This window comes from Callithrix jacchus, chromosome 18, assembly GCF_049354715.1.
Source record: "Callithrix jacchus isolate 240 chromosome 18, calJac240_pri, whole genome shotgun sequence".
Classification (NCBI taxonomy): domain Eukaryota; kingdom Metazoa; phylum Chordata; class Mammalia; order Primates; family Cebidae; genus Callithrix; species Callithrix jacchus.
The window spans coordinates 13,335,062-13,349,293 of record NC_133519.1 but is presented as its reverse complement, the minus strand read 5'-3'; the positions used below and the strand labels follow the sequence as shown (position 1 = coordinate 13,349,293).

Here is a 14,232-nt window from a genome sequence, read left to right as displayed (position 1 = left end):
ATCCCAGCTAATTGCGAGGCTGAGGCACCGGTACCAGGGTACTTCCTGCTCTTGATGGGGCCACTTACATATACCACAGGTTCCATCAAAAGCAGGATCCCCTTTTAGTTCCTCACAGGAGGTACTGTCTGCTATCACTGTGTTTCCCCCAGGGTCCCCAACACACAGCTTTGCCTGCTGGGCCTCAGCAGAAACCGGAACACAATGGAAGTTCAGCAGCCTCAGACATTTAGACCAACAGACTAGATGCTACTTCTCTGCAGGATCTTATACTGTACAGAGAGGATTCCTGTAAACATGGATTTAGCCTCTTGCTGAGAAAAACAGGTGGTTCCGTGCCTGTGTCAGAAATCCATAGCTGGGATTGTGACCCCAGTCCCACACCCACCTTACTTCAGACGTGGAAAAGTTGCTAAACACTTTGGCCTCTGTTTTCCACCTTTAACCAAATGGTAAAATACCCATTTCTATTTTCTAGGAGTATAAGAAAGATAAGATTAACTTTGAGGAAGACAGCGGTCAGTTTCTCGAGACCAGGCAGGACATCATTCATCGCCTTTATGGAGGTAAACCTATGGAACTCACCGTATGCCCTCAGCCGGTAGTTCAGGGAGTAGTCCACCTCACTCAGAAGACATCTATTTCGGCGGACTCCGACATCCGGTTTGTTATCTTCCCGCTGAAAGCAGGATTTCTCAATGGCTTTTGGAACGTTCACCCCTGGAATTTTTCCGGCAACAGCCCTGCCAGATGCCACCGTGATGACATTTGGAAACAAACAGGGAAAGCCAGGGACTGGAAAGAAGAAACCCAAACACATGATGCGTTAGAAACTGGTGACGTCAAATTGGTTTAATCAGGACTGAGGGATGTCACTGACAGCCTTGCCTATTGATTTGAAGATCTTATTTCACCGAATTACTGTTCTCATCTGCACTCTTGATCACCACCCTAAAGTCAACTTGTCTTAGCTACTCATTGACCTTGAAGCCAGGACATCCACATTTCTACCTTGATCCTGCTTATAAGTTCTGAAGAATCTTACATGGTACAGAGAAGATTCCTGTAAACATGATTTAGCCTCTGGCAGAGAAAAGCAGGTGGTTTGGTGCCTGTGTTAGGAATCAATAGCTGAGATGTTAACCCTAGTCTCGCACCTGTCTTACTGCAGAAGTGAAAACGTTGCTACATTGTTTCGCATCCGTGTTACGTCTTTAACATAATGTTAAACATTGCTACTTTCCTAGAAGTATGGGAAGGATGAAATTAACTTTGAAAAAGAGAGTGTATGGTTTACCAGAGACGAGACAGGACACTGCTCAGCACTTCGGTGACGGTGAACCTATAGAACTTACCTTCCATCTTCAGCTGACAGACCAGGTAGTAGACCACTTGACTCACAAAAGGTTTATTTTTACTGTCTCCGTATCTCCATTCTTCATCGTCATCTTCTCGAGCTTCTGTAAACAAATTCAGAAGAGCAGGTCACAGTAAGCAAATGGCACTTTGCACAAGACCAAATCAGTGTCCAGTCATAGCACGAGGACACAAAATATTCTCATTGGAAGAATGCGATACTATGATGGGAATGTTCAAACGGGGCCCTAGATTCGGTTGCCTCAGAAGCAGATGAGCCTGCTCTTCAGATCCATGGGACAAAAATCTGTCTCATCTTGTAGATCCCCATCCCATATCTTCTGACTTAAGTCAGTGCAAACGATTAAAACATTTATTCCAAAACCTTCAGAACTTCCCGATTGCTTTCCAGAAGGGCTGCTACAATACTGATCTAGCTCATCCCGTATCACGGTCAACAAAGGGTTAGAGAAAAGTATACAGAAGACTGGACCGAGGGGATGTATTTTAACAACGTCTACTTAAAAAAGAATCTGTGGAGCCGGCATGGTGGCTCATGCTCGGAATCCCAGCACTTTAGGAGGTCTAGGAGGGCAGATCCCTTGACCTCAGGAGTTCGAGCTCTGCCTGGCCAACATGGATAATCTCCGCCTCTACATCAAACACAAACAGTAGCCAGGCGTGGTGGTGCCAACCGGGGATCCCAGCTAATTTGGAGGCTGAGGAACCAGTACCAGGGTACTTCCTGCTCTTGATGGAGCCACTTACACATACCACAGATTCTATCAAGAGCAGGATCCCCTTTCAGTTCCTCACAGGAGGTACTGTCTGCTATCACTGTTTCCCCCAGTGTCCCCAACACAGCTTTGCCTGCTGGGCCTCAGCAGAAACCGGAACACAATGGAAGTTCAGCAGCCTCAGACATTTAGACCAACAGACTAGATGCTACTTCTCTGCAGGATCTTATACTATACAGAGAGGATTCCTGTAAACATGGATTTAGCCTCTTGCTGAGAAAAACAGGTGGTTCCATGCCTGTGTCAGAAATCCATAGCTGGGATTGTGACCCCAGTCCCACACCCACCTTACTGCAGACATGGAAAAGTTGCTAAACACTTTGGCCTCTGTCTTCCATCTTTAACCAAATGGTAAAATACCCATTTCTATTTTCTAGGAGTATGGGAAAGATGAGATTAACTTTGAGGAAGAAAGCGGTCAGTTTCTCGAGACGAGGCAAAACATCGTTCATCACTTTTGTGGAGGTGAACCTAAGGAACTCACCATATGTCCTCAGCCGGTAGTTCAGGGAGTAGTCCACCTCACTCAGAAGACATCTATTTCGGCGGACTCCGACAACCGGTTTGTTATCTTTCCACTGGGAACAGGATTTCTCAATGGCTTCTGGAACGTTCACCCCTTGAACTGTTCCAGCAACAGCCCTGCCAGATGCCACCGTGATGACATTTGGGGCAGAACACGGAAAGCCAGGGACTGGAAAGAAGAAACCCAAACACATGATGGGTTAGAAATTGGTGACGTCAAATTGGTTTAATCAGGACTGAGGGATGTCACTGACAGCCTTGCCTATTCATTTGAAGATGTTATTTCCCCGAATTACTCTTCTCACCTGCACTCTCGATCACCCTAAAGTCAACTTGTCTTAGCTACTCATTGACCTTGAAGCCAGGACATTCACATTTCTACCTTGATCCTGCTTATAAGTTCTGAAGGATCTTATATGGTACGGAGAAGATTCCTGTACACATGATTTAGCCTCTTGCAGAGAAAAGCAGGTGGTTTGGTGCCTGTGTTAGGAATCAATAGCTGGGATGTTAACCCCAGTCTCGCACCTGTTTTATTGCAGACGTTGAAATGTTGCTAAATAGTTTCGCCTCCATGTTACGCCTTTAACAAAATGTTAAAGACGTAACATTGCTACTTTCCTAGAAGTATGGGAAGGATAAAATTATCTTTGAAAAAGAGAGTGTATGGTTTCTCAGAGACAAGACAGGACACTCCTCAGCACTTCCATGATGGTGAACCTATAAAACTTACATTCCGTCTTCAGCTGACAGGACAGGTAGTAGACCGCTTGACTCACAAGAAGTTTATTTTTGCTGTCTCCGTATATCCATTCTTCATCATCATCTTCTCGATCTTCTGTAAACAAATTCAGAAGAGCAGGTCACAGTAAGCAAATGGCACTTCACACAAGACCAAATCAGTGTCCAGTCATAGCACGAGGATGTGAAATAGTCTCAATGGAAGAATGCGATACTATGATGGGAATGTTCTAACGGGTCCTAGATTCGGTTGCCTCAGAAGCAGATGAGCCTGCTCTTCAGATCCATGGGACAAAATCTGTCTCATCTTGTAGATCTCAATCCCATATCCTCTGACTTACGTCAGTGCAAATGATTAAACCTTTTTTCTGAAATCTTCAAAAATGGCCCTAACTGCTCTCCAGAAGCATTGCTGCAATACAGAGTTATCTCATCATATATCATGGTCAATAAATGGTTAGAAAAATTTACATAGGAGACTGGACTGACGGATGAATTCTAACAACCTTTACTTAAAAAAGAATCCATGGAGGCAGCCCAGTGTCTCACACCTGGAATTCCAGCACTTTAGCAGGCCCAGGGAGGGAGATCACTTGACCTCAGGAGTTGAAGACAAGCCTGGCCAACATGGTGAAACCCCACCTCTAACAATACAAAAATTGGCCATTTGCGGTGGTGCCCACCAGGGATCCCAGCTAATTAGAAGGCTGAGGCACCAGTACCAGGGTACTCCCTGCTCTTGATGGTGCCACATACACATACCACAGATGTTATTGGAGCAGAGCCCCCTTCAAGCTCTTCACAGGAGATATTCTGTGCTATCACCATGTTTCCCCCAGTGTCCTGAGAACAGAGTTTTGCCTACTGGGCCTCAGAAAACCAGAACCAAATGGAAGTTCAGTTGCCTTAGACATTTTGACCAACAGACTAGAGGCTACTTGTCGGCAGGATCTTATACTGTACACAGAGGATTCCTGTAAACATGGGTTTGGTCTCTTGCTGAGAAAAACAGGTGGTTCTGTGCCTGTGTCAGAAAATGATAGCTGGGATTGTGACCCCAGTCGTACACCCACCTTACTGCAGATGTGGAAAAGTTGCTAACTACTTTGGCTTCTGTCTTCATCTTTAACAAAATGTTAAAGTACCCATTGCTAATTTCTACAGGTATGGGAAGAATGAAATTACTTTTGATGAAGAGAACTGTTAGTTTCTCAAAACAACACAGGACATCATTGATCACGTTCGTGGTGGTCAACCTATCGAACTTACTGTCTGTCTTCATCCGGTAGTTCTGGAAGTAGGCCACCTGGCTCAGAAGAAGTCTGTTTTTGCTGGCTCCGACATTCGGCTTGTTTTCTTCCTGTTGTGAGCCGGATTTCTCAATGCCTTCTGTAATGTTCTCCTCTGGGATTCTTCTAAAAGGAGGTCTGCCAGATGCCACCATGTTGACTTTTGGGGCACAACACAGAAAGCCAGAAACTGGGGCAAAGAAACCCAAACATATAATGGGTTAGAAACTGAAGATGTCAAGTTGGTTTAATCACGACTAAGGGATGTCACTGACAGCCTTGCCTATTGCATATGGTGTTTCCCTGCTTTTACTCTCATCTCCACTCTTGATCTCCTTAAAGTCAACTTGTCTTAGCTACTCAGTGACTCTGAAACCAGGATATAAACGCTTCTACCTTTATCTTGCTTATATGTTCTGAAGGATCCTATGTGTTAGAGAGAATTCCTGACAACGTGATTTAGTCTCTTCCTGAGAAAAACAGGTGGTTCTGTGCCTGTGTCAGGAATCGTTAGCTGCGTTATTAACCCTAGTCCGACACCCACCTTACTGCAGATGTGGAAGCGTTGCTAAATGCCTTGGCCTCTGACTTCCATCTTTACCATAATGTTAAAATACCCACTGCTATTTTCCTAGAAGTATGGGAAGGATTAAATTAACTTTCAAGACGAGAGTGTGTAATTTCTCAGAGATAAGACAGGACATTGTTCAGCACTTCCGTGATGGTGAACCTATAGAACTTACCTTCCGTCTTCAACCGGCAGCCCAGGTAGTAGGCCACTTGACTCAAAAAAAGTGTATTTTTGCTGTCTCTGTATTTCTGTTTTTCGTCATCTTTTCGATCTTCTATAAACAAATTCAGAAGAGCAGGTCACATTAACCAAATCACACTTCACACAAGACCAAATCAGTGTCCAGTCATAGCACAAGGACTTAAAATACTCTCAGTGTAAGAATGTGTTATTCTGACAGTAATGTTCTAATGGGCCCTAGACTAAGTCACCCTAGAAGTGGATGAGCCTGTTTTTCAAATCCATGGGACAAAATTTCCCTCATCTGGTAGATCTTAATCACTTATCCTCTGACCTAAGCCAGTGCAAAAATTCAAATGTTTCACCCAAAATCTTCCAAAAATTGCTCTAAATATTTTCCAGAAGCACTGCTGCAATACTGATTTATCTCATCATATATTATGGTCAATTCATGGATAGAGAAATTTATATAGGAGACTGGACCAACTGATGAATTCTAACAACTGCACCAACTGATGAATTCTGGAAAAAGAATCTGTGGAACCACCATGGTGGCTCGTGCCTGGAATCTGAGCAATTTAGGAGGCACAGCAGGGCAGATCCCTTAATCTCAGGAGTTCAAGACCAGCTTGGCCAACATCATGAAACCCCATCTCTACTAAAAATACAATAGTAAGCCAGGTGTGCTGGTGCCCACTGGAAATCCCAGCTAATTGGGAGGTTGAGACACCAGTACCAGGGTACTCCCTGCTCTGGATGTCACTTACACATACCACAGGATCTATTAGCAGCAGTGTCCCCTTCAAACTCCTCACAGTGGGTACTGTCTGCTGTCACTGTGTTTCCCCCAGTGTCCCCAGAACACACCTTTGCCTACTGGGCCTCAGCAGTCTCCGGAACCTAATGGAAGTTCAGTAGTCTCAGACATTTAGACCAACAGACTGGATGCTACTTGTCTGCAGAATCTTATACGGTACAGAGAGGATTCCTGTAAACAGGATTTAGCCTTTTGCTGAGAAAAACAGGTGGTTCTGTGCCTGGGTCAGAAATCAAGAGCTGGGATTGTAACCCCAGTCCCTCACCCACCTTACTGCAGATGTGGAACAGTTGATAAATACTTTGGCCTCTGTCTTCCATCCTTAACTCAATGTTAAAATACCCATTGCTATTTTCTACAAGTATGGGAACCATGAAATTAATTTTGATGAAGAGAACCGTTAGTTTCTAGAGAGAAGACAGGACATCACTCAACAGTTTCATGGTGGTGAACCTATACAACTTACTGTCTGTCTTCAGCTGGTAGTTCTGGAAGTAGGCCACCTGGCTCAGAAGAAGTCTATTTTTGCTGTCTCTGAAACGTGGTTTGGTCTCTTCCTGCTGGGTGAAGGAATTCTCAACGATATCAGGAAAGTTCACCTCTGTGGTTTGCCTGGAACACGCCCTGCCAGGTGCCGCCATGGTGACATTTGGGGCACCCAGGCACAGCCAGGGACTAGGGAGAAGAAACCCAAACACAGGATGGGTTAAAAACTGGAAATCAAATAGGTTTAATCAGGACCGAGGAATTTCAATAACTCAAATTCCTAACTTACTATTCAGAAGAACAATCCCTCCTCACAGAATGTTAGGGTCCTTAACTGCCAAAACAATGTAGGAAACGCTTGAGCTCAGAGCTGAAGGTGCTGCCTCTAGCTCAGACTCTCACAAGAGTGTGGGAGACAGGGCCGATGTCCCAGGTAACGGGCTGCTGTTGCAATAATAGAATTATAAGCTGGGCGTGTCACGGAATCTTCATTCCAACTGCCCAGGGTTTGCTAAAACTCAGGCCTACTAGTCTCACCTGAGCTCACAACCAATGGGGAACCGTTCCTCTATCAGTCACTCTCAGTATTTGTCTACCCTTGTGACAATGCCACAGTCCCATCTCATTCCCAATATATCTAAGCATGTGCCTCATTTTTTTCATCTCTTCTGTGTATAAAATCATCAAGGCAGAAACAGTTTCCCAACATGTGATATTGTCTTAATGCTAGTCATGAAGTCAGTCATCCCTCCTTCTCATATGTTAAAACAGAATTGGAGGCTTTTCCATGAGTTTAACATATCAGCCTATTACACTGCCATGAAATCCTCTGACTCTCCTGCAGTTTTTTCTGTATCCACTAGAGACTGAATGAGGAATTCATTTTGTTAATGAATTAAAATGCTTTCTTTCCTGGCTCAGTATTCCTCTTGCTGCATCCCATGGTTATGCTGATTTATATTTTCTTACTATCAGATATCACAACACTGATATTTGGGGCAGAAGAGACTTTTCATTACACTTAAGACCAGTTTGATGTCCCTACATTTAAAGCTTCCTCTGTGGGATGATTAATTTTCTAATGTGACTGAACACTACATCTCATTCTTGTCACTTATAAATGGCAATTTAGTCCCAGAAGAGTTCTTTTCAAGGTGTCAAGTCATTAAAATCATTTCTATGGAGATCTCCTGAAAGCGTATGTGACCATCTATCTTGGGAAGTCTGGTAAACCTGGTATGATTTTGTTGTTTTCATTTCATGTTGTCCACATATTGAAAACAACAGGGCCATGAGCGGTCCTTATGGAATACTGTTGGACACATATTTTTCTGAGTTGGTCTAATGCCATTGATGTGTGGTTATATCCCACTAACCAAACCCGGTAAGAGCAAGGTGATGGTCGGGTGGTTGGTGGTCCTCCGTGTTGCTGTGCAGTAGAAGGGGAATTGGAGATGACAGGACCGAGTAGGAAGAGTGATCCCTGAGCCTCCTCCTCACTTTCTCAGCTTTCATCGCCACCCAGGTTTTGGGAGCCTGGGACTTGGGAGGCTGTTCTGTAGCCCAGGTCTCCTATGTTTGGCTGCTTCCTGGGCTTGCTGTCGAGGGTGCAATGGGTGTGACCCTGGGCTGCCCAGCATTCATGTGGAAGTGAAGCAAGGAGGACTGGATCGATCCCATTGCAAAGCGTGCCTCTCTACAGCCCCATCATCCTCCAGCAACACTGTGAGCACACCGCTTAGAGATACATCAAAGGCTTTATGTATATGCATGCTCTGGTGTCTGAGAGGCGTGACATTCTCTGGCAGAAGCAAAATCTGTCAGATTTCTTCACTATAAAAATGATGAAACTGAAGGTTCACAAAGTTATGTGGCTTACTTCAGGTCACACAGGGAGGAGTTTTGAGCAGTGCCAATAAAAGCAATCACAACAATTATTCCATAATGATTCATAGAATCCATGTCATTCAGTAAATATTCATATAATTATTCACTACTTGTTTGTTGACCAATCTCTACCAGGCATTTTGCTCAAAACTGTGCACATATTTGGACAGTATATCTTCATCAGAATCCTCAAGGTAACGCTGTTATACTAAGAATCAGGTAAGAAACCTGAACAAGAGGGCTAGCAAATCATGAATTTGGCCATATTTCCATTTTCTGGTTTCTGTGATGCTGGACAAATGACCAGAATGAGTCACTGCAAGACTATTCATCCCTGTATCATTTTCCAGGACACAGATGTGTCCTCCAAGTATATTGGGACCAAAATTCACAAGTGTCTACAACCTTGCTTTAACAGCATGGAAAAAAGCCTCTATTTTTCATGGAATTAGACCTGGAATTTCCCTGGACCTTTGGAATATACAAGAGAAGGTCTATATCTTTGTCCCCATCAGTGCCACTCAGTTCTCCCAGTATGACCTGACCATGCCCCTGCACTTACCCTCCTGCTCAACCATCTCCATGCACCGTCCAATTCCATCAGTTATTCAGGCTCCTCCCAAGGCTCCCTGAAATAGGTACAGGTCTCAGGACATAACACACATTCCAGGAACAAAAGCAGCCCATATTATAAGGCAAGCAGCTGTGTTCCCGCTTCCCTGAAGTTGGCAGTGATGTCCTAGGGCAGGAAGAAACACTTTCTCTTATTAGGGGGTCTCTTCCTCATGTCTCAGGGCCTCTGATCTAGTGAACACAACTGTCCTGAAAGTGAATGAACTTGCTAAATTCCTGGTTTCTTGCTAGGTGGCTAGAATAGTTATAAGACTTCCTTACTTCCCCATGTTTGCTGAAGTCTGAATACTTACCAGTATGACTCCTTTTCTTGTAAGGGGTAGCTTAGAAAAGACTGGCCCCATTGCCATGCAAAGAGAGGTAAAGTGAATTTCTACTCAAAGCAACCTTGAATTTGAAACTAGGTCTTCCACTGTTTCAAAGCTGGCCTGTAGGTCCAACTGTCACATATTTGGACATATATCTTCATCAGAATCCTCAGGCTTGTGTCCTCAAGAGCTTGTGTGTCTGCTGTACTTAGCATAAAGTTATTTCTCATTATGGTAAGTTATAATTAACTTGCCACAATATAATTCATTACCAAGATAGTTATTTATCACTATGGCAAGGACAAATTTAGAAGAGTTATTAAATTTACTTCTTTATCTCCCCAGCTGGAAACAGTCCATAGCTACTGATATCATCAGTGTCCTCTGAATACCTTGGCTGTGTTAACTGCTTTGACTCAACATGGAGCTGAGGTGTTGGTGTACTGTATGTTGAGAGGCTGAAATATGGCTAAAGTCCAGGATCACTGGCCCAGGACATCCACTGAGTTCATCTCATGAGACCTGGGCCTGGCTTCCACCATCACTACACTTCTCATGAATCACCAGTCACTAGACTGAGAATTCTGTGAAACATGGGATCCTATTTTACTCATCTCTGGTCATGATCCTTAGCTAAGGGCCCAGCACAGAGGGGCCTCTCAGCAGTGCTCATCCATGACTGAATAAAATAAATTACAAACCTCCAACCCTTTCACCTACATTTCTGTCCCCAATGTCTTGTAAGGGATGCTCTTTCTCTCAGAATGCTGCAAATCCTTCCCTAGAGAGGTGCCTGCCCTACACCATCCCTGCCGCAGGATCCTCTCCTGTGGGAGCTTCAAGGAAGACTAGTCTGTCCTGAAAATGTTCTCTTATGCCTCCCCCTGTCATTAGGAGTAATGTCCTTTGACATACACTCCCGTCCTCCGGGCTGCCACAACACCTCAGTTGGGTAGCACTACCGTGTCTTGTTGAAATGATCTGTTTGTGTTCTTCCACTCACTGGCTTGAGTTTCTTTAGAGAGACATTAAATACCTGAATCCCAAGTGCTTAGCACAGTATAAAGAAAATTAAATACTCAATAAATATTTATGAGAAACTTCCCTCAACTGAATGTGCAGAGGAATATTAATATCACTGCTTCATATACAAGCAAGGGACACATACTCTGGCACCTGACCTAGGGCAGAGCTGTTTGATATAAGAATGAACATCTCCAACCCTTCTCCACACATGGTTATTCCCTCTAACTCACTCTGACCTGAAGAGCATCCACTGCTACGGCAGCACCGATCCTGATGCTCCTGGGTCTGGGGAGTGTTCATCCATGACTGAATAAAACTGATTACAAACCTCTGACCCTTTCTTGGAGTTGAAGCTGCCCCTCATTATAAACCAGCTCTGATCTAACCTGTGGCTCTCCTTGGCCAGAGGCAGGAGATTCCTGTCGAGTAAGTTTCTCTCAGACCCCACTGCTCAGCTCACGCTGCTCCTTGAGGGTTTAAATGATCATAGGCATTGCCCATTTCCCCTCAGGCTTCTGTCCTGCTCTGTCCTTATTCTCCCCTTCTTTGGTTTTCACTTACCAATGGCTTCTCCTTTGTGGATTATTCTCATCCCCTAAACCTGCTGACTTTCTTTCTTCCACCTGTTCCCCCAGCTCTGGGATTCCAGCGTGTACTCAGCTAAGGCTCCTGCAGGAGACACACAGGGTCAGGTCTCAGCTGAAGCTCCCAGGCAGTATTGAAAAGCATCAATTCCTCAGAAGCTCAGAGAAAACAGAGCAGGAAGGGACCTCAGAGAGGTACAATAAGCCTCTACCTTACTGATGAGGAAACACTAAAGCCCAGAAACACTGACACTCTCCCAGGCTCCCTCCCTCACCACTTGGTGGCAGCAGATCCATCACACAAGTCTTGCCCTCAGCCTCCTTGTGCAGAGCAGGTAACTCACCCTCCAGAAGCTCGCTGCTGCCATTCAGAAAACTTTAGATGAAAAATAGCAATTTCCACTGTGGAAACAAAAACAGTAAAAGGACCTTTCCTTGGACAAACCCTTTATCACAGTTCTATAGTCCTGGCCTTTATACTTGGTCAGTTGTCATTCACTGGCTGCTAGATTGGGGCAGGGAGCACATAGGATTAAATAGTGTTTTACACAACCCTGCTTTCCCTGCCTGGGCTCTCAGCTCCTTCATTCTCCTTCAGAAACTTCCTTCTGCTGTATCTGCTGGAGAGTCCAGGCCCTCCTGTGGGTCATTTCTCCATGAAGATCCCTGTTATTTCTTCCTGTCTTGGAGGTAGAGAGGGCAGAGATTTGTTCTGGGACTCCATAGTCTTAGGTTTTCTCCTAAGCCAGCCAGGGCAGCTGAAAGCAATCATGACAGAGAGGTCAGGTGTGTGAAGAGGAGCACAGGCTCACAAGGACAGCCCCTCGTGGAGATGGTCAGGACCGTGACACAGGCAATGTCTGACCAATTCTGCGTGGGATGATGCAACAAAAATTAAGTGGAGGATGCTGCCACGAGGAGAAAGGGGAAGAACCAAAAAGTAGCAGGAGAAGGAAAATAAAATGTTTCAAATAATGATAGAAAAACATGCAGAGCCCGGAAGCAAAGCCCCCTGTCACAGAGGGTTAGTTCCAGGATGTGCAGCCTAATCAAGAAATCCTGGCTGGACTTTGCTCAGCCCCATGTCAAAATGGTTTTGGATCAGTGACTTTGTTCCCTCCACTTTCCCTCTTTTTGAACAAGAATCACTAGCAGTGTTATTCTGTGACTGTCCCACCATTGCACACTGAGGACAGATAAGCTGTTTGTTCAGTTTCATGGGTCAACAGGGGTAAGGGAATTATATCAAGGATCTGTACTTGGCCTGGGCATGGTGGCTCATGCCTGAAATCCTAGCACCTTGGGAGGCTGAGGGGGACAGCTCCTGAGGTCAGGAGTTTCAGACTAGCCTGGCCAACAGGGCAAAACCCCGTCTCTACTAAAAATAAAAAAATTTAGCTAAATGTAGTGGTGCATGTCTATATTTCCAGCTACTCAGGAGGCTGAGTCAGGAGAATCCCTTGAACCCAGGAGGCAGAAGTCGCAGTAAGCCAAGATTGCACCACTGCACTCCAGCATGGGTGACAGACCAAGACTCACTCTCAAATAAAAGGAATCTGTACTTAACAGACACCCTCAGAAGACTCATTCACACTTAATATAGATGATTTAAATAAGATTTTAAACTTTTGATCAGATTAAAGCTACATGACATTTTTCACTTTGAACTAATGTATAATGACATCAAACTTGGAAACCTTAGGTGAGAAGGTGAATGTATTTTGCATCTGTGAGGAACGTGAATGTCTGGGGACCATAAGTTGAATTGTGATAGGTGGAATTTCCAAAATGGTCTCCAAACATGTTGTACCCTTATCTCTGGAAACTTTTAAGCTGATGAGACATTCCTGTGATTACGCTGTTACATGGCAGTCACATGACTTTAAAGAGTGATATGGTTTGGCTCTCTGTCCCCACCCAAATCTCATGTTGAATTATAATCCTGAGTGTTAGAGGTGGGGCCTGGCAGAAGGTTACTGGATCCTGGGGATGGTTTCTAATGGCGTAGCACCATCCCCCAAGTGCTGGTGCATGACAGAGTTTCCATGAGATCTGGCTCTTTAAAACTATGTAGCACTTCCCCTTTCTCTCTCTCTCTCTGGCTCTTTAAAACTGTGTAGCACTTTCCCCCCTCTCTCCCCCCACCCTCTATCTCTGTCCTCTGCCAGCCCACAGAACCGTGACCTACTTAAATCTCTTTTCTATGTAAATCTCAGCCTCAGGTCATTATAGCATTGCAAGAACAGACTAATACCAAGCCTGAGCTTTCCTGAGTGGGCCGGATCTAATCACACCCCTCCCTAAGTGTCACAGATTTCTCTAGTGGGTAGGAGAAGACAAAGTCAGAGAGAGGATGGGAGCTGGAGAAGTATTCCAAGAGCTGTTGTTGGTTGGAAGATGGGGAAAGCGAGAAAGAATGCAGGTGGCCTCTGGAGTCAGAGTGTCTTCAGGCTGAGAGCCAGGAGGAGGAGGACTGCAAAAGGATGTTAGTCCTCCACCCACAAGAACATGGATTCTGCCAATACATCTGTAGTGAACTTGGAAGAGTAGCCTGAGCTCTAGATGAAAAACACAGGCAGCACATAACTGGATTTCAGCCTCCTAAGACCCCGATCAGAGAAACCAATCATTCCTGATTTCTGTGTTTTCAAACCACTAACTTGTTATAATGTGTTAATAGGTAGCAACAAAAACTAGTTACAGGTGCCTAACTGTACTCTTTTTATATTTTCACATACATATATGCTAATCCCTATAGGCACAAAAAAAAAAAAAAGCAAAGAACTACAGTATAATGTGATGCTTACCTTTACGGGAGCACTGCAAGGGCTGTTCCGGAGCCCTTGCAACTTGAAGATAACGTAGGGCATTTCAGGCAGGTGAGAAGCGTCTCTTCAATGTTACCAACCCAATCTCTGAAAGAAAAAAGATGGTAAAATACTTAACTCCCAGCCAGGTGTGGTGGCTCACGAATGTAATCCCAGCACTTTAGGATGCTAAGGTGAATGGATCACCTGAGATTGAGAGCCTGA

At 44.6% G+C, this 14,232-nt stretch overlaps 1 protein-coding gene across 11 annotated transcripts in view; it reads right to left on the bottom strand.

The window, feature by feature from the left end:
- LOC103788993 (uncharacterized) overlaps window positions 1-14,232 on the bottom strand; it is a 48,009-nt gene that overhangs the window by 15,967 nt on the left and 17,810 nt on the right. For 3 of the 11 annotated variants that reach the window (XM_054247939.2, XM_035279842.3, XM_078355737.1), the window contains 11 exons: window positions 14,008-14,115; window positions 11,545-11,602; window positions 11,178-11,285; window positions 9,212-9,278; window positions 6,743-6,951; window positions 5,452-5,553; window positions 4,689-4,898; window positions 3,412-3,516; window positions 2,638-2,847; window positions 1,356-1,460; window positions 586-795 (listed from right to left, as the gene is read on the bottom strand). In XM_054247939.2, coding sequence (XP_054103914.2) covers window positions 586-795; window positions 1,356-1,460; window positions 2,638-2,847; window positions 3,412-3,516; window positions 4,689-4,898; window positions 5,452-5,553; window positions 6,743-6,917 — 1,117 coding nt within the window. In that variant the 5' untranslated portion in view covers window positions 6,918-6,951; window positions 9,212-9,278; window positions 11,178-11,285; window positions 11,545-11,602; window positions 14,008-14,115. Of the gene's footprint in view, window positions 1-585; window positions 796-1,355; window positions 1,461-2,637; window positions 2,848-3,411; window positions 3,517-4,688; window positions 4,899-5,451; window positions 5,554-6,742; window positions 6,952-7,051; window positions 7,173-9,211; window positions 9,389-11,177; window positions 11,286-11,544; window positions 11,603-14,007; window positions 14,116-14,232 lie in introns of those variants that run through there. The other 8 variants (XM_078355738.1, XM_078355741.1, XM_078355735.1 and 5 more) reach the window with 7 other exon arrangements.